We start from the raw sequence: 27,396 nt of genomic DNA on the forward strand, positions 1-27,396 counted from the left end.
GTTTGTTGACAAGGTCAAGGTTTTCCCGTACGTGATAAACCCAGGCTGGAGGCAGCTAGGTTTTGACACCGACTTGCGGCACTTATCACTATCACGGTCATCTATGAAATAGGTCTGAAAGACTCTGATGACCCTTAGGGCTGACATCCTAGCGCACAGCTCAGCTGTATTCGCTATGACAGAGAGATCCCACCTGGTGTGTTACGCTATGGGCCGTTTACCGGGAAAGGAGTACAAGCAAACAAACAAACAAACAAACACAAAAATGGTCACGATTTCTCTTTGCAACGTCTGCTTGGAGAGTACTCCACTGTATTTATCCGCAATTTGAGAGGAGCACTACCCTCTCATGTCTCAAAACCAGGATAGTAGACTTTGTTTCATTGAGACGCCACAATGGAAATGCGGTCGATGTCAACCACAGCATAGAATTGTCATGGCCGCAGGACGGTGGACAGTTAGCCAAGGGACCGTCCGTTGTTACCGTAGGATTCAAGAGTCAGAGATGGGCGTGTTCTCCTCTCCGCCAATCAGATCCCAGGACGCGGGCGTCTTGGCAGCGGGAGAACACCCATCTCGTTCCCAGTATGCTCTCTCCTCACATCTTTCGACCAATCGGAGCCCGCGTTGAACCTCTCGTCCCCAGCGTGTCGTCCCGGCGTGTTGTCCCCTCACTCCTGCCTGTGGACGTACGGAAAGGAGTCGTGCAGGCACGATGGCGTCCGGAGGAACGCAGCAGCGGAGACTACGGGCCGTACTGGCGGCCCTGACGGCCCTCAGCACCGTGCAAGCCACGAGGACACCCCGGCAAGCCGGTAAGTACCGCTCCAGACATTCCTGCATTCACCACACCTCTTAAACGGTGGCATTTACGCCTGCATTTACATCTACAAGCAGATGTTGGAAAGTCATTTTCTTGTAGCGCTGTTTTTCTAACACTTTCGGTGTCAGACAAACAACGCCAGATAATTCCACCCTACATCTGCTTGGAGAAACGCTTGAACGCCAAAGCTAACCAAGTCCTGACGGCAGTTCCCTGCTTGTGAAGCCTGTGTTTGACGCTACGCTACGCTATCTGCAGTAGTGCCACCTGAAGCGCGACGTGTCCTGTCCTGTCCAGACGACATATGTGGTCCCGTCTGTCCGTCCTTACATAGCCTAGAGCCCAGGCTGTCCGTAGGGTCTGCACAGGCCAGATCCTTGGCTCCAGGGCCAACATGCATTCATCATAATTTGTATGCCACAATCTGCTTGAGTTAGACCTTAAGACACTTCATTTGGGGCATGTTAGCCAGGAGCCCATAAGCTGGCTAATGTAGGCATAGAAACAGTTTGACATCCAGGCTTGTCGCTAGATCCTGTAGGTGCCAACTCCTCTAGCCTAGACACCAGACTCCAGCCCGATCTCAGTAATTTCTGTCGTATCAGGGACTATTACAAACCAGGGGGCTTGCTACATTTTAATTGGGGTAATGTTGACCCTAGAGCTTTGGAGTTGGACTGTCAGGCCCTAGAAACAGTCTGGCATCCAGGCTAGTCGCTCCACTGTAGGTCCCCTCTCCTCCGGACCGGGGTCCGTGTCTTGGGTCGGGTTTCCCGGCCAAGATGTCTTGCTGCGAGTCGTGCACTTTTGACCCACTGACGGAGGGAAACAAAAGCCACTCTCACAAAACCGGGTCAGTGTTTGCTCCGTGTCTGCTTCTGGGTCAAGACGTCCCGGGAGCTTGGTCTTTATCCTTCTAAGAAAGTCTGTTTCTTGAAGACATTACTGTCCTAGTCGTTCGTTTCTTGCCAGGGTGCTGCAATTCATTAGGGCCTTTAGGGAAGTTTAATGTTACGCTGAGATGTCAGAAATACTGGGAGGAAACTAGGTCGTCTGTCGCAGGTCACAGGGTTTGGAGTCTTTGGACTACTAATAGTAGTACTATAGTACTAACGCTAAATTTACAATCGCTTCTTCTTCATCTTTCGTTTTGAGGCTACAAACTTCAACTTGCTGAAGACTTTTGTAGCCTATATACTCATTTTTCACTTGAGTAAAGTGAGGAAAGTCGTGTAAAGTGCTTTCCCTTTGTGCAGCTTGTATTTCAAAGCCTCCTTACTATTCTTATCCATGTTCAAAGTCTTGCTTTTACATTTGCATTTTCAATAAGGAAACATGTGCATGGAGAAACAGTAGATGCATACATATGGAATTTCGGCTTGTTAGCGCCACACCAGGCAATCTCTTATCACTTCACACCCTGGGGCATCCCTATCGCAGCGGTGACCGAGATTTTGAATGGAAATTGACATTCATAAGAACTTGATCCCCCGTCCTAGCTACTGGAAATTCTTGGCTTTGTCAACTCAAAGAAGTTGATAGTAAATCTTGAAAAATACACTTACATGGACAGTAAAATCCTGACCTTGCCACCCCCTCGATAGTCTTGTACTTCTTGATAGCCTTGATGCCTGTACGTTGTAGAATCTTGGACAACAAGGCTAGCGGAAGGCCAGTCAACAGCTTACATATATCATACTCCTTGAGCAGATGCCAAAAGTTGGTACGGTAAATCGCAACTTTTTGTGGCTGCTTTGTTAAGTTTTATGGTTTGTCTGTGACAGAAAAGAAAGCAGAAGAACGACTTTACAAACATAACTTTTGCTTTGTCAGATCTTTTGTTACGGCTAGGGTAGCCAGGGAGCGACCATTTTTGCTGTAGGACGGAGGACCTAAGATATTGTGTCTCGCTGACAGCCTAGCCATGTCGTTTTTCTGTCGTTTTTAGATTCTTGTCATTTAGTTGTTTGCTGTCTCCAACGCTGTAACGCTTTACGAGTCAAATTTTTTATTTTACTGTCTCGTAAGAGTAACGTACCGTTTTACGGAAACGTGTGTGTCTTGGGAGGGGCTTAGATTGCCTTGGCATGGACTACAGAGCATATATATTTTCTTCTAACAATAGTTCGCGTCTATATATTCGAACAAATGATACTGTGCCACAAATAAATGCAGCGTTTTAGATGACCAGCCTCTCATACGTACCACAGGACCAGCCGTGATATACTAGTATGTGGTTCTCTTTCGCCAGTACTAGCAGTAGATAAAGCTGCATCGCATCAGTTTTACGAGCTGCTAAGTTGCAACTGTGCTGAAAACGTCATCTTAGATTTGTCTCCCTTCAAGAAGTCGAGTAAGACCTCTTGTACAACCTTTGCTTGTCTGTAGAGCAACGCAGACCGGTAGAATGAAGATCAGTGCCGGGCTATTATAGAAATGTAATTAAAAATATGTAAAATGTGAAATATGCACAAAGGATGCCCACGACTGTTCTCTTTACGTCTTGTGTAGTTTGGTGTGTCATTTTGTAGCATAATTTTCGTTTCCGAAAGCTGCCTGACCGGGCCTCGGTTTGGAAATGTGACGTAGGCCTAATCTCCAGTAGCCTTAGATCAGGCTGGGGTCTGGTAACCAGGCTAAATCTGTAGGGTAGTGTAGTCTGTAGCCTGACCGGTGAAGCTCAACACCACAGCTTAGCGACATTTAGTGTGTGGCAGCAGACTCGCACGTAACACTTGTCTGTGTGTACAGCAGCTCAGCCTTTACATAAACTGAAACAGAGCAGAGCTCGTGCCGGTGTACATCCATCCTCGGAGCGAGAACGTTGTTTTGACACACCGATAAGTTTGCGTCATTATGGGGATGTTTAGGTCGTCTGTCGGTCGTGTCGTCGGCGGACTGGTCTACGTCACCGCCATTAGGATAGTCTGGAATTCAGACTGTTTCCAACGGGCTAAGCAGAGATATTAGGCTAGCCTGGAAAACAGACTGTTTCCAACGGGCTAAACAGAGCTATTAAAAGTTAGCCTAGAAGTCAGACTGTTTCCAGGGGCTAAACAGAGCTAGTAAGCTAGCCTGGAAGACACAGACTGTTTCCAAGGGCCATACAGAGCAGCTACTCGGCTCCAGGGCTAACATGCCTCTAGGACAATTCCCCGGGTGCCCTGAGGAACAAGTCATAGGCCCGATTTACACTTGTTTCTTGAATCTGTAGTACTAGTACTACACATCGTAGTCTACTACTGTAGTAGACTACAGATTCGCGTCCGGTTTACACTCACTGACAGAGAGCATAGCGGGACACCTGCTGTTCTTTGATTACGGAGAAACTGTAGTGACTGAATGTGACCTTTGACACTTGGCGGGCGCGGGAATCTTATATTTGTGAAAAAAGTTTTTTTTTTTCTAATACAAGGCACTCGCAGATGACCCAAATAAAACACGCGTACGTTTCGAATCAATTTTTTGGTCTTCTTCACTCTTCCTGTTGCGTCAAAAGTGCCAATTTTGACCACCGGACGGATCAAAATGACGGGAGAGGCGGAGGTCATTATGTTCATGTTGCAGTGTTACCCAGGTTTTCAACCAGACACGCCAAGAACGTATGCAGCGCAGGAGGCGACTGACGCGGTTGGCGTCGGTCAGCTGTAGTCTACTACAGTTTCTGTTAACACCCTGTTCGAATTCTCATAGAACGTCCGCTGAACTGTAGTACTACAGCCTCGGAGGGTGTAGTAGACTACAGTAGTAGACTACACTTCATTTCTGTTTACACCCAGAAAAAATCTGTAGGCTACTACAGTAGTAGACTACGATCTGTAGTACTACAGATAAAACTACAAGTGTAAATCGTGCCATATTCTCCCTGGATCCGAGGAACTGGTCTGTTTAGACTCTGGGAACAGTTCGGCTTCCGAAAAGAACGAACAGAACAGAACAGATACAGCCTTGACCACTAGTTTCAGTGCTCGATTCAAGGTTTTTAGGCATCTTTTCATCCAAGAATTATTGTAGACTCAAAGTCGCTGTGTGACTGTTACTAGTAACGATGTGAGTACATGTATTTGGTGAGTCAAACCATTTAAAACATAACAGATATGCACGGTAGACGCGAACCCTTCTGACCCCACCACCAGTAGTAGATAACATGATAAAGATACTGTATTCCACGGTTACGGGTGGTGTTCTCAGAAAGCCTTCCCTCCCCTAATGATCAGCCTTTTAGTTTTAGCACATGCTCGTAAACTTGGTACATGTGTTATAGAGTAGAGTTATAATACGTTAGACTATCACTACAGGTGTACCGTTGCAGGAATGCGATTTTATAGTCCGAATATCCTGATCGCTTTAGTCTGATAGAAGAATTCTTCAATCAGTGGGCCTTGAAAACACGCAAAACTAAAAAACGTAACGTACCTCCAAATTTTCGAAGTCTACACTGTACATCTTGATAAACGGAAAGTCTCACGAGACAAGGTCCGGGACCTGCGTGAAACATATGATGTTACAAGGTCAGAGCTTCCTTTCACGGTTATATGTAATCGAATCGAGAATTGCAGTTTTTCCTTTGATATATAGCCATTTGATAGTTCTGTTATTGATGTCGTTTGGAAGTGATTGATAATGCCGACATCTTAACAGTGTAAGACCTGAAAGACGTTGTAGTTTGCTTACGTAGCAACGTTCAGGTTATACCGGCGAGTCGTTTGCTTTACATAAAAGTGTTTTATAGTTTGACCTTTGGCAAAGGGAAGGGCCACAAAGTTCAGGGGTAGTCTTTCTGAAAAAAAGTTTTATCCGTAGCTTTTAAGTTTATTGTGAATTCTTGCCCATAGGGTGAATGATATTAACAGGAGGATGAACTCAATGACTAATCTCAATGCAGATCCTACGGTAGCATCAGGTAGTATCGAGTAAAGCCGCCTAGGAGTGTATATATATGCCCGTCTGACTCCTTTTGGCCGGCTTTACTGTCTTATGGCGCCGTAGGATCTGCTTGAAGATTATGCAATGACAAGGCTTGATAGGGCATATGTCCAATCTGATTTGGAAGAATAATGTTTCAATTTCAAACGTAAATATGACGCTAGAGATCGGGCAGGCTACAAATCTAAACTTTGTTGATTTGGAAGTTTGTTTTTGTGTTTGACACTAGAAAGAGAACATTCTTTATAAGTTGGTACTGCTCGTGTTTTATGTTTGTTACCGGTAAAATCTGTCTGAACATCTGACAATTCAATGTCTGAAATTCGAGTTAAGTCAAGACCACCAACCGTCAAGGGGAACGAGCTGCCAGATCGTTTCCACACTTCTATCTCGCCGTGCGGGGTGCTAAGGAAGCATGTGTCTCACTGTGCTGGCAAATCGTTCTAACCTACATGCGAACAGTCAACACATGTCTGTTGAACTTGGGTAATGGCACCACTCTGCTGGGGGAAAGTGACAACCGATTGTTTTTGTTCTCCGTGACATAGTTTTATAAGAGACATAGCTTGATTATGTTTTCTAAAGAACATTTTAACTTGCACGGCTGAATGTATTTTTGACAAAGGCGGCCCAGGGAACCGTCTGACATATATTTCACCAAACACGGGCAGCACAGATTCACATTTTCTTTGTCCAGTGCATCGCCAAGGTCCGGATCCTGTACATCGCTACATGGTTCTTTGGCAGTCGGAGTCCCGCTGCCAAAGAGCCATGTGTCAGTATGCCGGGCAGGCTGCAAGAGCTGTTATGACTATTTTTGAGATAGCTAATGTCTAGAATATCTAGAATCCTGTTTATCGCTTAAACGCCTACACTGAAGACCTCTTCATCAAGTGACAACCGTTGGTCTTGGCCAAACTGGCAGTACTGTGTTTATAACCCCAGTGTATGTTTCGGAGTAGCTTGTTATTCCACTACGCCACATGGCCTCTCGGGTCTCCCGTGGGAGCGATGCAAGTTCCAAGTACTTAACACTGATATCCCTGCCCGCGGGCTGAGTTGGGTTAAGTTTAATAACAAGGTGAAATCTGTTAGTCCAACTGGCAGCCTCGCTGGACACCCGACTCCGGCCTGGAAGATAGCCCGCATCAGGTTTTGTGGGTCATGATTCTCTAGTGCGGTAGAACAAGATTGAAGGTAGCCTGGTCTAGGTGTATAACCAACATCCTTAAGCTGGCCACACTTTAGATCACACCATAGCCCGTCTTGCATTTTGTAGTGGTACACAGTACACACAATACTTGGGGGCATCCGCATCAGACAAGTCCAGACAAGTATTTCTGTCTCCCCATGTCTTCCCTACATCTGCCAAGACCGTCCCAGCTGATGCTCTCCTGTGGTGCCCCTCGTGGCTCGCACCGGTGTGCCATGACTGTCGCCTGTCGTGCAGGGTCTGTCCTGCTGCGGGTCGGGTCCTAAAGACGTGTCACCTGTCGGGTATCGCTGTGTCACAGTCTGTAGTCATGTTCACCCAAGCCTGCCCGAGGGGGGGGGGGGGGGGGGTCCCTGCTTCAGGTGTTATACCTGTGGAGTATAGTAGAGTATGCTAGTTGTTGGTTCGGCCATATAGGAATTCTAGTTCAAGTTTTGGCCGCTAATCATTTAGAGTCTGCTCACAGTCATCAGAGCTCTCTAGTCGTAGATAGAGCATTTTGTGCTGCCGCATACGATTGCCCAACCTCCCATTGAAGATGTTACTCTGCGTGCTCTCACTACAGTCTCCAGTAGGCCATTGTACCACTCTAATGCTAAAGACGTGAGCTCTTTTGTTTCTAATGTGGCATGTATTTTTCTCGGAGTACAGTAACAGACAGACGGACAGACAGACAGACGCAAGGCAGACGTTACGGGTCTGTTGACAGACCGTTTTGAGCTTCTCAAGAATAAATAAAGGTTGAAACAAACAGGACTTGGACACCCCGGAGTTTGTTTGGGAACCAAATCCATCATCTTGTCAGGATCTCAGAAAGAAAACTCTCCAGCCGTAATGAGAGTCTGTCAATCAACGCGAACCCCCACAGCCTGCAACAGTGTTCTGCCAAATCAGCATTTTTCACAGAACACGAGTACGGCCTACGTCACATTTCCTACCCGGGGCCTGGCCGGGCTGTTTGTGGAGACGAAAAATCAAAGTTTACGCCAATAAATATGCACAAGGCATGCCGTTGAATTATTTTTGGTACGTTTTGTGTTCTTGTTATCTTTTATATCGCACTTTTTGCTCCCCAAAGCCAAAGGTGCCCAGTCGGGCCCCTTTGTGGAAATGTGACGTTAGCTTGACGGAGTAACTCATGGATTTGCAAACCTAGGCTTTTCATTGCTGTAGGTATGAAGCTCCTCTCATAGTCATAACTTTCTGAGGAACGCGACGCATCACAAAGTAACCTCTCTCCTGTGTTGCGACAGATCCCCTGTTTCAACCTCCTTGGACAGATCAAAGATGTTTCTTCCTTGCATTGTCAATGGTGGGGTCTACCCGCAAGGACGAAAACAGCTGCTTTGTGCCTTGTGCCTTTTTTGTGTGGGTCAACGAAGGCCAGTCAATGTTAACGAGCGAAACGTTATCTTAAATACTAATGTTAGTGGGCACACCGGTCAGATGTGACGATAGTAAATGCCATCTTGACGATGAGATTAAAACATCACATGTTCAATATCGAATAAAAAGAGACATAGATGAAAAAATGCTGGTGATAGGCGGTTGCATCGGTCCAAACTTGTGTAATTCACGATGTGATGATTGATGCGGAGTTATTTATGCAGAGGCTACACAAATAAACCGGTCATTACCTCCCTGACGGTCACACGACACGCAGGAGGAAAACCACCGGGCTGTTTACGCCGAAACGTTCGGGGGAGCTGCGGGGGTCCCCCGAGACTGACACGGACACTGTCCCTTAAACTAGACCACACCAGGTATCGGTGACGCCCCCTGAACATCAGGCCATCCCACAGAAGACAGAGTCCTGTCAGGATGATCTGACATCTGTGACCTCAAAGATCAGACAGTCAAGACTATTGTTGGTGTCTTGGACAACACCGGCACCTAATTATCACTAATGACGAAGCTATCGCAACAGTTAATAATAATCTCTCGCCTGCAAGCTAATTAGTTGTAATTAGGTGATGAAGATGTGATAGTCCGATAAACAGTGGTGTGAAGACAAGGCGCTTTTTTATCAGAAGCCCAGGATTTGTAGGGGTTAACGTCTTGTAAGGGAGCTGTAATGAAGCCCACCTGTTCCCCTCCCCGCGCTAGGCAGGGTCGTCACGGGTTAGCTACCGGCGCAACGTGCTGATGTCTCTTCTCTGATCCACGCGCACAGACGAGCAGCTTTCAAACACACACACACACACATACACACGGACACACACACACACACACACATTGTGACACACACACACACACACAGCGACACACACGCCTGTTTCCCTCCCCGCGCTAGGCAGGGTCGTCACGGGTTAGCTACTGGTGCAACGTGCTGATGTCTCTTCTCTGGCTCTGCTGTGATCTACATATACAGACAAGCACTGACTAGATGATCATTGTTCATTACAGCATCGAGATTTTTTCTGAAGCTCTAGCAGACATTCGGAGACTATCTGGTGTGTCACGCCGAAGGGCGGTTATACCGGCTATATTATAGATACAGATACAGAATCTGGTGATTTGTAGGTAATGCTTTCAGGGAGGAATGGCGTGAAACGAAACTCAATCAATTAATAGTATTTAATCTCTCTCGTTCTCTCTCTGTATTTAAGTGAGAGATAGATGGGAGGGGGGGGGGTACGTCAATCAATCAAGCTTTTGATTCATCGATCAATTCCACAATCATCCATATTAAGACGTAGTCAGATGGTATTCATATCTATATATGATATTTTGGGTCCAGGCCCCTGCACTTCCTACCTTCGGCATTGTACCAGATTCTGCCTTGGTAGTTGATGTGTTTTTGCCAGAAAGGCCTGAAGTCGGTAGTCTCACGGTTGGCTTCTCTCCTCAGGAATCCACAATGCGTGAGAATATTTAATGAAAGCATAAGAAAATCGACAGAAACGCTTGCCAGGCATCATATGAAGATTTATAGCTCTGATTCTGACCCTTTCAGGCTCTGCCATACAGGGATGTTATGATTATGGTTCTTGAGTCCGATTCATGTCGTTATATGGTTTCAAAATACAGAATGGTGCGAATGCACGTGCATTTCTCGTGGAATGTATTACAATCTTGGAATTGTTTGGCTGAACACCACACATAGAAACAATAACATCGTTGTGGAATGTCCGGCTGTAAAGAGCAGCCTCATATTGTCTGCCGTGTTGTGTGAGTCTGCCATTTGTTCTGCAGTGCGATTTGAGATTGTCCTGGTGGAAATTTCCACACCGCTTGTTTAAGCTGTTGACTTTGAGACGACAAACGTTGCGATGGCAAACCGATAACACAGACACTGAGACAGATCCCACCGATTACTGTCATCTTCCCTTTCCCAATGAAGCTTTCTTCGTCTGAACTGCTAGACCTGGGACTAGTGTCAAATAAACACCAGGGTATATGGGTGAAACTTTCAGTCTTTTCCCTTTTGACGAGTCTTGTTGTGAAGACAGATTGCATGCCTCTACTCGTGTCGGTATTCAGGCTGAGCTGAGAGATGTGGCGCATTGCCAACCGTGCACGGTTTGTACAGGGCAGATGTAGCCGGCCAAACTTTAATCAGCCGTTGTTCTGTGTGCCAACTCTTGATTCAAACTGTGATGAATAGCGAACGTCACATTACAACGAACAGCAGGGAACAAAATCAAGGTGGCACGACTTTTAAGATCATGTTCATGTCTTAATTGTTGTTCGGGCTCACAACTTATATCACAAATGAGATTCACACCAGTTTTGATTTGGCCATTACTCAAGTGTTTAGAAGCTGTTATGACAGTAATAAGAGACACTGCCTGATAACAGGTTGCCACTAGTAGAGAAACCACCACACAGCAATGGATTGTTTTTTTCGTCGATCTTGTCAATTTTTGAGTACACATTCCCCTGGAAGTTTCGCTAAATCGCTTATGCAAGACTACCTGAAGCTTCACACTTTGGAGGCTACTGAACGATCCACTCCCATAGAATTAAGGATTTGTGGTCAAAGAAACACAAGCACAACTGATCTGCTTACTGAAACACAAGCACAACTGATCTGCTGACTGCGGCCCAAAAGTTGAAGCATCAATTGGCAGATCTAGAGCCGGTATCTACTTTCTGTCCCAGCCGTCCGGGTCATGAAATGATCCCAACATTTATAGCCTGGATACCAGACCCCTTGCGCCAGATTATAACTCCTTCACAAGTCCGGTATAGAGTTGGCACCCGACTCTATTCAGTATTCTATTGGCACCTGATCGCTCTTGGCACCCGGTCTCTAATACATGTATCTATTGTACTGCGTGAGATAATAAGGGGGCCGTAAACGTGTGTTTTATGTGGTGGCGGCTGATTCGCTTCCCCGGCTGGACGAAGGGATCCGGATTTCTCTCCCTACTCTATATCGACCATAGCACAGTAGTCTGGTACCCAGGCTAAACATTTCATCACAACAAAGTCGATACTAATGACAGCTTGATGAAAAGTCATGTCAAGAGCTTATGTTATGTTGCTCCTGTCTGTTTGCTACGAGTTATGATCGGTTATGTCCGATTTTGGAAGGCCAAGATTTGCATTATGGCGTAATATGCTGACTTGAACTTGAAGTAGTCATCAATGACTTCTCAAGGTCCCCAAGGTCCCAAACCTTGAGCTTCTCGTAAGTTCTGTTTGATAAAAAGCCATTATGTTGGACGTGGTACAAGTTAGTGATAATTGTCTCCTCGTGTCTGATCGGGAAGGGTTATCGCCAGGCAGTTATTTATAGTTAGGAGTCTTCTGACGCGGCAATGGTAAACGGTAACATCACCTGACCTATATTTGATACGGGGATGATTTGTACCGTGTCATGACATAGTTCCCAGACCTAGCTGTAAGTAGAGGTTTAGGTGTCATCTACACGGTAACAGAGTATGTTACTTAGTGCAAAGATCGCAGGAATACCACATCCAAGTTAACCTTAACTCAAATGTATTCTAATCCTCTTTCTTCGGAGCGGATCAGAAATGATATCAGAAATCGGATGCATAGATCTATGACTACTAAGTGACCCTATGCTAAGTCAACACAAGGAGGTTATCTCTATGTAACCTCCTTGGCCAACGTAATTGCAATCGACATTGAAAAGCAGTCAGGTCAGTAGCTATGGAACACGGCTTTACGTAACACTTAGATGTTTGTGCCCTATTCTGTGGATTGTTAAAGGTCGACTTTAGAAATATGGAGTGATCATTGTTTCGGTGTTTCCTTGTGCCGACATTTGTCCATCATCTGTCAGGTATTTTGAAGAGAGCATTCTAACCTGTTTACCAGACAGCCGGGTTGGGACATTCCTTCTCCGTGAGAACCGGACCATGTGGCCTGGGGAGATCTGGTAATGGTTGTTTTGTCTTCCTCGGATTTGGGGATTTTTGTCGTCTGCTGAACTTCACCTTGAAGAGATCACGCCACAGTGCACATGTAGACACTCTCTCCGGGAACACGCACAGGTTCAAGTTCATTCACCTCCCAGCTGGCTACGTAATTGGGTCACCACCAGCTTGCTACAGAGTTACAGTTTGCGTCTGCATAAGATGTTGCAAACCTCCCCGTTGCGTTTGGCAGTTTGCTGTTACTTTGACGGGTTGACGGGTCCTTTGGTGTAATACAACCAGCTGCTGCCGCGCCTGCGAAGCTGATGTGGTACGCCGAAGTGCGGTTATACCGGCTATAAAGATAAAGATACTTTCTTCAGGAGAAAATGTGTGTTCAGAGACCAAGACCTAACTTGTGTTTTATGACGAAGACTATTGCAGTCCAGGATCTATCTGACCACCAGCTTTCTAATCGTGTCACCATTCACTGATACATCTGTCCATTATTAGCATTTAGCCGCCTTGCCAACATAAGAATGACATGTACATGTACCTGGGTTCTGTATGACACGTACGTGGGGGTGGGTACCTGTTTTTTTCTTGTTGGACCGGTCTAGAAACCGGACCTAAAAATCAGTGAAGCGGATTTTGGACCGAGTATAAATTGTTCAGATTATATCTACACGACTACAGGGGTTCACAAGTTTTGGCACATACCTGGCCACGAAAATAATAAGAGCGAACTAGAGAAAAGTTTATAGCCATTGCTTCCAGATGTCTACAATCAAAGTTATAGAGGTGGCGTGCATATATGAAGACAGGATTTTAAGTAGGAGTGGATAATTGTAGCGAAATGGACTATTAGTTTCAGTATCGCCCACTCACAGGTTCACACTTACAATCAGGTTCAGGTCTGGACCTAGTCTGGTTACCAAACTCCAGCCCATTCTCCAAGTATCTATCCCAACACGAAAGATATTTTTGGGGTTAGCAGCGTGTGGTATCCAGGCTAGTCTGGACCTGATCCTCTGCACCTAAACCGTACCTGTATTACCTGACTTTTCTGTACCTGTACCCACCCCTAGCCCTACACGTAAGAGTAATAAGACCATACCTTGAGTTAGACCATGCATACCACATTCCAGCCGATACTGACAGAAAACAGCGGGCAACAGTCAGGAGGTTAACTCTGGGTGAGTGAAATGAGCCACTCCGGCCGCAGGGTGATAATTTGGTTGTGATTAAGCTCAATAATGTTACAGGCCTCACACTGTGAGTCAGACACACAGAATCAGGGAAGGTGTCAGTGGACGGTAGCAAAACGTACAGCCGATTGTAGGGTGATCTCCGTGTAATTACCTCTATGAAAAATGGAGGTATAGTTTCTGGGGTGGGTGTTTGTATGTCTGTTTCTGGATATTTGTGGTCAGCATAACTCTAGAACCTCTGGATGTATTACAATGATATTTTTGTGTGTGTGTGTAGGTAGGGGTTGAGAAGACGAAGGTCAAGGTCGATTTTGGGCCCACCTGGTATTTGACCTTGGTACTGCAGCAGAACTTCAATTTTTGTATCTTTTGACCTGGACATGCTATAGTCTTGTTAAGGTCTTGTTATTACCATTTAGGTTGCACTGTAATCATCATGTGCGTTCTCTTCCCAATGATTCATGTGTAAAGAGAACATTCATTAACATATCAAAATCTTATCCTAAAACTCACCAGAATCGAATGTCATGAAGTTTCAAGGTTCTTATTTATTACGACATATAGCAACACCTCCCTTGAGACCGCTTAAGATGGGACGTTGATACTGTTCATTGACATTGTGCTTGTCGAAAAGAGCAGTGAAAATTCCTCCTTTATAAATACAATAAATCTGTAAATACTGTACATAGCGCCTTTCTTCTCTGTAACGACTAGTGAGACTAGCTAGCTCTTCAGACTCAGAGAGCTAAAACTGGATCGAGATGAATTTCCTTTCCCTGTGGCCTCACCCATCTCACCCCCCGCCTTAGAGTTCATGTACCAGCCGTGATGCAGGTATTCAAACAGGAACTGTTGGAAACCTTCCGTGTGTCCGGTGCTGACAGCTCAAAGAACAAGTGGGTTGCTAGCGTGTTTTGCAGTTAGGGGTATATTGAATAGTGTCAGAAGTGATTATGTTGTCATGGACCTCCTGCCGAAAGTGCATTGGCCTACCTTGGCATGACAGGGTGGATTATTTAAAGTACACACACATCGTCCTGCGAAAGTATGGTCGGTACTTGTGCCTGAAACTTTGTAGTCAGGAAAGTTCAGGTCAGCAACTTTGGCCAGATTCATGAATTTGAAGCTATATGATACCACATGTACTGTAGCAGCCCACTAGGTTTAGTCCTGAAAATTCAAGATTTTGTAATGAGTCTATTGACATTGATTTTACTTGATTATGAAGATCCCAAGTAAGTCAACGTATACCGTCAACTCAATACATTTTTTTCCATCCATGACAAATCGTGTTTTAATTGATGCTCGTTGTAATAGTTAGGGTCATTTTAGTCTGGAAATTCCAACAAACTCATCATCTATTGTGGCGACCAGGTCCTTGCAGCAGGGTCTAAGCATGTTTCTGCAGGTGCAACTATACACTGATCCTGGACAAACAAATCGTCCTTGCGAGCTGTCAATCAAAACTTCATTCGTTAAGTTCATTCAAATTAGCTTCGCATGTCCGCTAGTGATTTATACTTTGATTTGTTACCGTACAAAGGCGCTGCTGTTTCCTGAGTTTGCAACACCAATGTTAGGATTTGGATCAGTAGGTGTCAGTGACTTCAGCGACACGTTAGCCTGTTGTTTATGTCTAATGTATAGAATATCTCTGCTGAGTGACAACTTTGTGCAAGTAAAAGTTGGTACCTGGTTAACCTAATGTATAGGATATTTCTACTGAGTGACAAGTAAGTGTAAGTAAGAGCCCGTTGTATATACCTGTTAAGTCGCTACCTATCAACAAAAAGAAGTGTTTCAGGCACAAACCAGTACGAGGCCTGTTCTATCACAGGAAACGTTAAGGTCTAAACAAAGTGTTCTGCATGGAGGCTTAAGTGCCATAGATCGTCAGATAAGTGTACACTGCTTTCACTGCTATGCTCCAACGCCTTTGATATGATGGACAAAGTTCATTTGGGTTCATGCCATGGAGTAGCCTGGTATACAGACTTGTGAAGCTGTCTAGGTAACTTCCTAACGGCTGTTGCAAAATTTCTATAGTATAATATAGCTGTTGCTGCACTGTCCGCATAGCCTGGTATCCAGCTGTTTTTTTAGCTCTGGAGTCTCCTCTGTCCTCTCCGCAAATTTACAAGACTCGCGAGCTATGTATTATATGGCCTCCTTCGGTACTATAATGCGAGCTATGATGCGAGCTATAATGCGACTGGGTACTAGGCTACTGTCCTGTAGCTGCCCTTTCTGCCCTTTCTTTAAACCGCAGAGGTCTGAGTACCAGGCTATAGCAAAGTTCACCGTGCACCAGCTGCGACTGCTCGTGTCCCAGAGGCCATACCTGATCTGCTTTTGCGACGAAATGAAATGATTCCCACAGCGACCTTCCAAACAGACCCCTTACACAGTACATCGAATCTGGTGCAACAGAATACTCCGATTTGGCTGGAGGAAATTTAATTAACAAGGTCGGAAGAGTAGCGTAAACAGTAGTGTTCCAACTTGTTAGTGCAGGTGGCTGAAATGATTAGACCTTAAAATGTTAACTCGCCTTACCAGTTCCCAGTCAGACGGAAACAGATTTATCATCATACATGCACACGTTGTTTGCTCTATTCATTTATTTGACTTCTTAATAAGATTATTTGTGTTAAGATATTTTCCTTAATGGTAAAAACAGGGTCTTCTTACCGTCAAGACACTCGATTTCTCAAAGACTTAGGGTCATAAAACGTTTTGCAGAAATTTAATAATTAGAGACACTCGTTGTCTACAAGAACGAAGTCGTCGAATCTGATGATCTTGAACACTCTTGGAAATACGAGACCAGATCATAAATCAACCATGTGGACTTAACCGTCGATAATCCTACACTATCGATGGTGATACATCATTCAGGGTTCGACACCGATGCCTTTATAATTTTAGTTGAATTGCATTTGAAATAGCCATTCCTGCCTGCAATAGATCATCAAATCATCTAAGTTTAGCGGAGGCGGCAGCGTAGGCATCTTGTAACATGGAATCCAGAGCCTTCCAGGGAGGCTGAGGAAAAATCAATTTGGCTGAAGGGCTTGCCCGTGTGGGTCTCGGATTCCAGGCTAGACAATTTGTGACACCAGACCATGATCTTACGAAACTGATGGATGCCAGAGAAGTATCTGTCCTGACTCCGTGGCATCAGAAGACGTTGACTCCTGTCCACAAAACCATACCCTGCGGGCAATGTCCAACGATTTGTAAATAGTTCCAGCACTGTGGACAATGTCCAATGGTTTGTCGGTGGTTTCTACCGCCAAACTGGCGACTTCGCTGACATGTGGGTTGTGTTACCGACATCCTTGTTTATGCAATGGTTTGTCCGATGTGTGGAAGTAGGTCGGTTGTGAGGAGTGTTGATACAGACTGTCGAGATTACAACCTTCCTTTCTTTTCCTACAAGTCGAGTAGCAGATGGTGTTTACAGGATCCAGTTCTACCGTCTTAAGATAACAATCTCTAAAACTTCAGCCCTGCTTCTGCTAATGGAATTAGCGGTCATTAAATTGAAATAGAGAAGGGTGAAGACGGGTTTATTGTCTGCCTTGGACAAGCGTAGGTTGGAACCCGGGTTTAGAACATTGGAGTCAATGTTTAAAAGTGGTCACTTTGCGGTTTGGGTTCGATGGCTTGACTGTAATAGTGTTATGGTTAGGAATCCGCATTTGATCAGCATTTTAGGACCACGATGCAAAGGTGCACCGGTTAGCGTACTCTGCGTCATGGGAAGAGGGTGGAGACCTCGGCAATAGAGGTCCAACGAAGACGTACATTATGAAACGCAACATCGTTGTTGGGTAATGCCAAAACGAAATTTTCATTTTGACACTCGTGTACCAGCATCACCAGTACTAACAGCGTGAGCTGACGAAGTGTTGTCTGTTTGTCGGAATATGATGTAACCCAACACAAGAACTTGAAACAGGTGTCAGCTCTCAACTCCAACATCATCAGACGTAATCAAGCTTGCCCATCATATTTAGCCTGCGAACCAAAGCGAACCAATGTACACTTCAAGCTAGATATGACGGGCAACTATCTAAAAAAAATTGACACCTGGTTTACGTTCTTGTGTCAGGTTACGATTTCTTTTAGAGCAGAGCTTGGTAGTCCCCCCTCCCATTGCCTCCTTACTCAGCAGAATCCCGTACCATCCTTTCCGTCCTCCCTGCTTTCGGGAGCGGACCAAAGTGAACAAGGCTGGATATTGACGTCTGCTGATATAGAGGTTGAGAGCGGCCACCTGTTTTACGTTCTTGTGTCAGGTTACCGTTTCTTGTAGAGCGGAGCGGGTAGACCTCTCCCTTTCCCGGCATTGCCTCCATAGGCGTAGGTCACATTTCCAAACCGGGGCCGAACCGTACAGCTTTCGGGAGAGAAAAAAATGATACTAAAGATACAAAATGTCAACATAAGATTCATGGGCATACTTTGTGTATATTTCTTAGTATACATTTTAATTTTTCATTTCTTAAAAACACTCCGGCCTGGCCCCGTTTGGAAATGTGACCTAAGCCTTACTCAGCAGAAATCCCGGACCATCCTCTCCTCCCACACGCCGACCTTTCGTCCCACCCACGTGTCTGCCCGGGCTCCCCTGGGGATAATATTCTGCCAACCAAACATGCGGCTGGGTTAAACTACTTCTAATGCACGTCAATTTTAGAAGGACAAACCTACAGATCTGACAGATGTTTTCGTAAAGATTAGTTACGTTATCAACACCTATGATTCAGAGCTTGTGCCCTGCAAATCGGGGGGTAATATTCTGCCTACCTAACGGCTGGGTTAAACTACTTCTAATGCACATCAATTTTACGAAGACAAACCTGCAGATCTGACAGATGTTTTCATAAAGATGATGGTTACTTCATCAGCACCTTTGATTCAGACCACTAAACATTTGGCTGGGTCAAACTATTTCTGATTCTTGTAAATAATTTTACGAAAATAAGATGTTTTTGTCAAGACGGGTTCTATTGTCAGGACCGTCTTAGTATTCAAAGCTTGTGCCCTGTATAACCAATGAAATGGTATCGCCTGCGTTTGTATGATTGTATCTACAGCATCGTTGTATAATCCATTTGTGTGTGGTCTGTGCTATCAGACTTGTGTAACATGGGCTTACATAAAGTGAAAATTATTTGTTATCAAGATGGGTCTTCGAATGACGTAGTTATTGATGTCATTGATCACCTCTTTATGTAACATCGGCTGCCGTAGGTACGCATGCGCAACCAATGCTCACAGTTACATAAAAACTTATATATGCCTTTGAGTTTTGTAACAGGTTTGTTTAACCTCAGCAAGTCAGGTTATATCGACTCTTTTGACCAACTCTGATTTTTTTGTCCTTAGAGTAACTCTTTGACCGTCACCTTCCAACCGACGTTTTTGCCAAAGAAATTAAATTGTTCTTGGCACAAGTTGTGCACTTAGTTACAATGTTTATCAGAGCCTCTTTAATAGGTTACAGACAGGAACTTCATGTTCTTTCACCGGCATTCAGCCAAATGAACGTTCACTTATAAATCGGACACTGTAAGTAAGATAAGATTATCTGCCCAGCAAGCTGGTTCCATTTAAAAGCAGGCTACGAGTGCAGAATTTGAACTTGAATTTGGCTTCAGGAGGAAAGCGTTGTCATTTTGCCATCGTTTGCTCGACTGAATCGCTACATGCACTTAGTAGCCTATAAACCGTTCATTGTCTCATTGACCCCTTCCTAAGGTGTGTCACAGGTGTTACTGTTTAACCTAATGACGTTATCAGCGTATGAAGCACAACTAATTACTTTCTTGATTGAGTAAATTCGTGTCTGGGGTTTTACTGGTCAATCAGATCGACTCAAAGTCAAATGATAAAAACCCTGTCGTGTCTCATTCACAGCTAATCATGCTTAGACGTAGAAGATTTATTTAGAATAGAAAAGGGCCAAATATATCTTTCCAACCGTCTTTTTGTTGGTAAAAAGACAGAAGAGTTGTAAGCCCACATTTTATATACACTGCAATTGATCCCTCGTGGCAACTTGTCCCAGTTTCGCAGTGGTAAACCTGCGTCTGGGAACTTTTACTCAATGATGAATACCATCCAATGCATGGTACTCTCCAAGTAAAGGTTAGACTCTGGCTGCTTTTTGGCGTTTTGTTGGGCGTTTTCATCGGGTTTTCAACTTTGTGCCGTTTCTTGATGTCTCGCTTCCCAACTGCTAGGCCGCGAAACATCAAGAAAACGGTACATGGTAGAAAGCCCGAAGAAAGCGCATAGAAAACGTCAAAAGCAGCCTAACCTCTGCTTGGAGAGTAAGCCAATGGACCTACTGGTAGCTAGCTCCACCAACTTCGGCATTTCCAGGAACTCACTTCACAGAACATGGCAAATCATAGCAACAATCTTGAATCTACAAAACGCTTGCAGGTGAAATTACGTAACAAGATCGTCATCCGGAAACCGTGTCCAAAATCATTACAAATCGGAGTTAATCAGGTGGTTAGCGGTGATTGGGCGTTAGATCCCGGCATCCCCGGCGTCACGAGAGGAACGCGGAGAAACATCCATACCTGAAAACAGCTGTGATTAAAGTGCACTAACAAACACAAGACCTCTTCAATCTGTGCAGGAGGAGAAATCTTATTGACAATATCTTACGGAAGCTAATTTTATTAGATTGTGTTCCAATGGTTATATTACTGCAAACGGTTATATTAGGATGTATGAGATTTACAAAAGGGACTTAAAAGCGACTAAAACTCAAAGAATCACGGTTAGAAGCAAGTTGACTCTCATTTTAGCTATGCGTATGATTTATGAGGTATTTGTGTCTTCGTAACGAAGGATAAGAAAGGCCTCAACCGGTCTTAAGTTTCCTTTATGCCCTCCTGTGCTAGCAGTCGTTCGTAAATCTGCGAAGTATCGTGATCTGTAGCATCCCGGGCATGGAGGTCAAGTTAGTTATGGCAGGAATGATGTTCCCAGCAACATGCCAAGGGTTTTAGGGCCGCCAAGTCACGGGCAGATCCTTATCTTAAAGAGGTTGCCAGCTCCCATCCTTCCGTAAGCAAGTGTGGCAGTAAGATCAGATGTTGTACTGGCCCGGAGGGTTGGTAGGAGTCGGAGCCAAACATGACGTTCCACTTCCACTGTGAAGTATGCTACTCTGGAATTCGACAGGCAGCTTCCATTGATGCCAGAACTGTCAAAGACCAGCTCTTCGGTTGCTCCAGGACCAAAGGACCTGAGCAATAGGTCTTTCCTCAGGGGTTGAGGAAGACGTTCCATGGTTTTGGAGCAGACGAAGGGACTGTCTGGCATGCCTACAACAGCCTGGCGTCCAATCATGTACTAGACTACGAACAAATGAATGTCAGCTCACATTGAGCACTGCACATGGTGTTTAGGGTGTCAGAAACTAGTACCAGTGCCTATAAACTGGCAGGCACCCAGTCTGTCCTTCAGTATACCATTGGAAGTTTTGTTCCAACCCAACCCTTCTGAGGAAAGCCCCAAAGCCCTGAGCAGGCAGTTTCCCGACCTGTAGGACCCAGAACATCTGATGCGCTGGCCTATGCAAGCCGCGGCAATCCCGCTGGCAGTACCCAGGACGTGAAGCTATTAACCGTCACATCCATCACTCCACGGGCGCTAGTCTGCAGGCGTGCCACACCTGCTGCTGAAGGTGGCTCGGGACTTGTCCTAGTTACGGAAGTGCTGATGTTTGCAACCGCATTGTAGAGCTCATTTGGGTCGTGATCACTTCAACATTGTACCAATATGCTAGTAGTTACTAGTACTAGGATCAAACATGTTACATAGGGAATACCTCCTAGAGGTTTCGGGACTATTTGCATAAGTAGAGACAATCTTTCTGTTTCATAATGACTCGCTTGGTTGACAAAATTAAGATCCTTCCATTTTATCAGACAGGCCGAGGTGAAACTTGGAAGGCATAATCACGTCATCATATAGACCTTTCTTGTGGTCGGCCTCGGTCTAGACAAAGTAAAGAATACCCAAGTTTTGGACCAATGTCGTCAGCCTTTCGAATAGGCTTACAGGGTTTCCGTTCAAGTTCCCGGTTACCTCGAGCGTTGAACTCTGTATTGTTGGGTGTTTTGTTGGTTAATTATTCAGTCTAGACCCTGCTAAGTGCTGCTTCCTCCTGTTGTGCTGTAACACCAGATGTGTGACCTTTACAGACACATGTGGGGTTTGCTGATACTCAGATATTATCAAGATCACAAATAGATCGTTTAGATGCTGGCAGCGGAAAATGGTGATATTTGTTCTACAAGGCTACATCAATAGATTATCTCCTATTATGTTACCGATAAAGAAAGAGAAAGTTGAAAACGGTCCAACACCTGTTGACTGTTTTGGATGTGCGCCACCGTATACTGGTGGTTGTCATTCCTACACAGGTCACAGGTGGTTATGGCGTCACAGTTTGTTTGTGCCTTAATTTGAACTAGATAGTGGACCATTAGGCTGCGTTTCATAGTTTGTTGGTTTGCTTCATAGCTTGGTCATCACCAGAATACTCTCTAGTTGAAATTGTCGATTGATTTTCATAATTTTAGTAGAAAAAACGTAATGTTATTGTTCATTGGGTACAAAGGTTGTATGTTGATAAATTCATACTGTCTTCCAAGCGGACATGCAGAGAACATTAAGAGATGTAGGTTAAAAAGTTCAAGGTTAAAAAGTTCAAATTTCAACGATAACAAAGCCTGACATGTTACATGCTATCTCCTTGTTTTCCCTGACCCTCAGTAAGTAAGAAGTACCATTTCCTGTCGGATCACAGAAGCATTAGTGAACCTCCCCTAACCCATTCCAGATGCCTCTCCCCTCCTCTAACCATCGTGGCTTTCGTACCTCCGCCGGTGGGGTGTGTTCCCCACCCACCCACCCACGAACACACCCACCCCCGGAACACACCTACCCCCGAAGAACAGGCTGATGGATAGCCTTGTTAGATCTAACGACCTGTGGTAATTGAAGCTGATGCTCAACCTTGAACGGAGTAATATTGTTACGACACTTCAGCACTTAGAACGAGACCCCCCGCGTGGTTCATGCCTTGTGAAACAACAACTTCTTGTGATTCCTTCCTTTACTTCACCTCTTCTTCGTTACCTTGTTTTGGATTGCATTGTATCGTATTACCGTAATCGCTGTTCAACCTTGTACTTAGACTTAGTTTTGACCATGTCATTCAGACCGTAACTGTGCTACTCGTTCCTTGCTAAGCTCGTTATTACGCCACTCTTTTGACATGTTGGCCCCATTGTGACGTAAACTTACTGTGACTTACTGTGAAGTTTAAGTTGCAAGTCAGGATGCGTTAAACATCCGCTGGACAGAGCCTTGGTTTAACCGACCAGCCCGACATTGGCTTCACATTGGCTTCTTATACATTGGCAACCAGGGTAAAACGTGTCGCCCACTCGCAGCATGACTTGCTTAGTACATGGCTATTATACTTGTTATTACATGACACTGAGCCATTAAACACCCGGCCGCCGTGATGGTGACGCCGCTACCCTACCCCACATATCGTGTCTGTGCTATCTGTGAGTAGACAGGAAATGGAGTTCTCTTCGGAACTTGTGGAGAAGAGAAGAGCAGTAAAACAAACGGTACCGGCTGGTGGCTGGTATTTTCACAGGACGTAATATAAATCACCCTTAGGTCTCTTATATCGACACCTGTTCTCGGGCACGGTGCCGGTGGGAAAGGAGGACTGTTTCCTCTGGAACTTGTTTGTTGTGCAGCATCTGCGTAGATTTAAATGAAGCAGGCTGAAACAGCATCTGTGGTTACCTTTTCAACCCCATTATTTTGGTGGTGTCATTCACACTACAGAAGAAGTAATTCTCATGAAGTTTCCACTAAGATCCCAGCAAATGATCTATCCGCCATTGTTGTTTTCCGCATAATGCGGTTGTCTTGCTGTCATTCTCTGTGGCTCATCTTGATATCCTGTATACCCAAGGCTGATCTGCTTTTTGCCATATTTGTACTTTAAACCGTTTGCCATGCTTCTTCTTTAAACCATGCTTCCACTGTTTTACAAAGCCAACATTGCCTGCTAGCGACAGCCTTGCGCACGACACTGACTCTCCAGAGTCCCGAGGACCCAGCGAACACATGCCCATGCGCTACAACGCTAACCCAACTGCTTTCGCCGCTTTGGTAATTGTAGATGGACCATTTCTCGCAGTTATCAGCCCAAACATCATTGCTATTTGCAAACGAAAATCGTGAGGCTAGAATAACCCTACCTGCAGTATTTTCTTACTTGTACTTAACCAACGCACCAGTACGGTCTGCACCTTTCCCCATACTTACTTCGTTGTTAATTCCCCAAATAATGCATTTATGTAAGTCTGTGTTTTTTTATGTCTTGTTGTACAGATATGTTTTAAATCAATGTTGACTGAACATTGTTTGCGGTAAGATAATGAAAACTAAAAACAATCTCGTCTTTGCACACAGTTATCAGATTGAAATCTTTTGAAATTGCACCAGTAACAAACGATGTCTATGCACAATATTGTACATGTATGTTGATAAACTTGATGTCATTAATGAGCACATAATATACCTGTTCAGTTTAGCATTTCTGACGATAGTACTCACAGGATGTACCAATAGTTCCAAGAGTATAGATATCTTGAGATAACAGATAACCTCACAATATGTAAATGTAAAAATGCACATTGTAGCATATAACCACACGTAGCACCCCCTTGTGTCCCCCTGTATTACTGCAGCTCCTCAATGCGAGGACATCCGGGTACCCATGTGCAGAAATCTGCCCTACAAGCAGACGATGTACCCCAAAGGCACGGGAAACTCGCTGGGCCACCGGACCCAGGAGGACGCGGTGAGGTTCATCGCACAGAACCAGCTGCAGCGCCTGGTGGAGTCGGACTGCTCCCCGGACCTCCGGCTCTTCTTCTGCTCCGTCTTCGTGCCGGCATGCACGCCGACTGGCGAGATCGTGCCGCCCTGCAGGACGCTATGCCAGGCCACGCGGCAGAGCTGTCGGTTGGCCCTGCGGCGGGAGAACATCCGCTGGCCGCGGGAGTTACAGTGCGGGCGGTACCCGATCCCCGGGACCGGCAAGGGCTGCACGGAGGGTCTACAGAGCGCGCAGCACTCGGCGGGCCAAGGTCTGGTATCAGAACACACCTAAATACCACTCATCTGAAGTGGAGATGTTGTATGTTGTGGACTTCGTCTTTGGACGGTCGTCTTGCTACAGATGTTCCCTCATCTAGTGCCTGTACCTTTTATCTTTTACCTGTACTTAGTAGTGCCCTTTATTTTAGATTAGCGCAAGTTTGATGTATTTGTGTTCATTGAGTCAAAGCATTTCGTCAAACATTATCATTGTTTATTTGATAATTGTTGATGAAATGATTTCCTGATTGCAAATGTTGTTCGCATGTACACGTATACGAACAACGAGATGGAAATGCAAAATATTTCTGAGTCTGACAGACTAGCTTTTATTTTGCTATTTCAATCGAGTTCTTCGTATACATGAAGATGCGCATCAAGCCATAAATCTTTATTGTCAACTAACACACATATTCCAGATGTAGCTGTGGAAATATAGCGCAAAGTTTTTAAAGCGTTACCATGGAGTATCAAAGATGTTACGAACCCTGCAACAATATGCTGCTAACTTTGGGCTGCATCCTTTGGCGTATATGAAATATCAAAATAAGTGGAAGATATTTTCATTAAAAGACCAATCGCATTGCTGCCTATTTGTGGATCGGGCTGGGACTATCGAAAGTTCAGACACGTCGTCTGGTTCAGCACCAACCCATGAACATGCAATAGTGCAAGATCCAGAACAGAAGAAATAGCCATCCCATCAAACATGAAAATGATGCAGTTATAAAGAACAACATCACTGCTGCGAAGAGAAATGGATTTGAGGAAAATATTGATAACGGGCACGTTGTAATGTGTAGGAATATCGCTTGACTGTGTACACAAAATAAGTGACGGTGCACTTTCAAATATTTCGCATCGTATTTCCGTAGCTAGATCTTGAATGTGATTGTGACTGTAGTATGTTTAACCCATCTATGTTTGTGTGTGTGTGTGTAGTAGAGTTTTGACGCTTCTTTACATTCTGGATTGTAGGAGGTCAGCACCAAGTGGGACTAACTCATCTGACCGCCAATGGTACGTTTCTGTGGCCCGCACGGTGCACACAACACTCATTACTTATCCGGAGGGTCTTCAAGGCCACTCCCCGCGCGCCGTAGATACTGTTGTATGTGTCTTGTGTTTGTATCGTCTTGACGAATATGACGAACAACATGTATTTGTTAACCATACTTCTGACCGTTGAATACCACTACTGCCATGGGCACCCTAGAGCACATAGACTCTACATGGGAACCCTCTGGAACATGTAGAACCTACACGGGGCCCCAGAACACGTAGAGGTCACCCTCATCAATTAGAACCTACACGGGTACCATAGAACATGTAGACTCTACAGTACATTTGTTCTATCTAGAATATGTAGAGCCACCATCCATGGCCATTCTCCAGATCATGTAGAATTTACATGGACACCATTTTGAACCAACATATCACCACAACATGAGCATCCTAGGACGTATAACTACATGTAGCATATCACTACTACATATACATGGCCATCCTAGAACATGTAGAACTCACATACAGCTACTGCACAGGCATTCTAGAACATGTAGAAACCAACATCACTACTGCACGGCGATCCTAGAGCATGTAGAAATCCACATATCACTACTGCACGGGCATCCTAGAGCATGTAGAACCAACATGTCACTACGTTCTTCATGATCATGGGTAGTTCTCCTCATCTTCCCTTACAGACGAAGAGCCCGTGATGGTGCACACAATGGACTACCTGACGGAGTTTAAGAAACCTTCTGCAGAACTGGTCAGGGGAGTCCGTGGCCAGGCCGTTCTGCTGAGGGGGAAGTTCCTGGAGTCGGACCAACCGCTGAACGTCTGCGGACAAAAATACATCTTCTGTCCGGACGGCTTCGCGGTGGAGTTCTGGATGAAGCGGTGGCTGAACGACAGGAGACCGCACTACTACCTGGACATCGGCGGGGACAGGACGGAGCTGGCCCGAGGGTTCACCTTCCTGCGGGCCCCGGACCAGGTGGACCGGGAGGACCAGTTCACGGTGCAGGTTAGCGGCAGTAGGACGGCACAGAGAGGCCGTGTGGACATCCCACTGCAGACCTGGACGCACGTCGCCTTCTACTGGAAGGAGGGAAGCCAGCTCACTATCCTGGTCAACGGCACTCGCGCTGGCTATAACTTTGAGGAGCGTCGCCTAGGGCCTCTGACAAGAAGAGCAAGAGCGAGTCCTTACAGACTTTACTACGGGACGTCTGCTACGCGCCCCGGAGGCATGACGCCGTCCTACACCGCCTTGGACGAGGTGAAGGTTTGGGGCTATGCGCGCCCTGAAGAGGAAATCAAGCAAAGTCTGGCCGAGTTCTTGGCTGATACTGAAGGTGTGTAGTTACCATAGAAACGCGTGTCGTCACAGTCGTGTGTACAGCCGTCACTGTCCTGGCACGTGTGTCGTCTTCCAAAACATCTCATCGACATCTCTGTACTCTTTCAGATCAAACCGGACGGATGACAGAGACGACGGATTCGTACATATCATTAGCGATACATATCGTTACTTAAGATCAGCTTGCGCGGCGCTTTCGTCACTGCCATGATAACATATTTGCGCGATGTTGTTACGGTCTGGACAAAATACAGCTAGGTGGACGGACTCTCTTTCAGCTGTAAGTCCAGGGTTTATTA

The 27,396-nt window shown here is 45.3% G+C and overlaps 1 protein-coding gene across 1 annotated transcript in view; it reads left to right on the plus strand.

The window, feature by feature from the left end:
* The first annotated feature begins 601 nt into the window (after nt 1-601).
* LOC118430907 overlaps nt 602-27,396 on the plus strand; it is a 30,232-nt gene continuing 3,437 nt past the window's right edge. Inside the window, exons 1-4 of the mRNA XM_035841937.1 lie at nt 602-815; nt 24,318-24,719; nt 25,708-25,749; nt 26,436-27,092. Of these exons, the coding sequence (XP_035697830.1) occupies nt 716-815; nt 24,318-24,719; nt 25,708-25,749; nt 26,436-27,092 (1,201 nt within the window). The 5' untranslated portion in view covers nt 602-715. The remainder of the gene's footprint in view (nt 816-24,317; nt 24,720-25,707; nt 25,750-26,435; nt 27,093-27,396) is intronic.

This window comes from Branchiostoma floridae, chromosome 14, assembly GCF_000003815.2.
Source record: "Branchiostoma floridae strain S238N-H82 chromosome 14, Bfl_VNyyK, whole genome shotgun sequence".
Classification (NCBI taxonomy): domain Eukaryota; kingdom Metazoa; phylum Chordata; class Leptocardii; order Amphioxiformes; family Branchiostomatidae; genus Branchiostoma; species Branchiostoma floridae.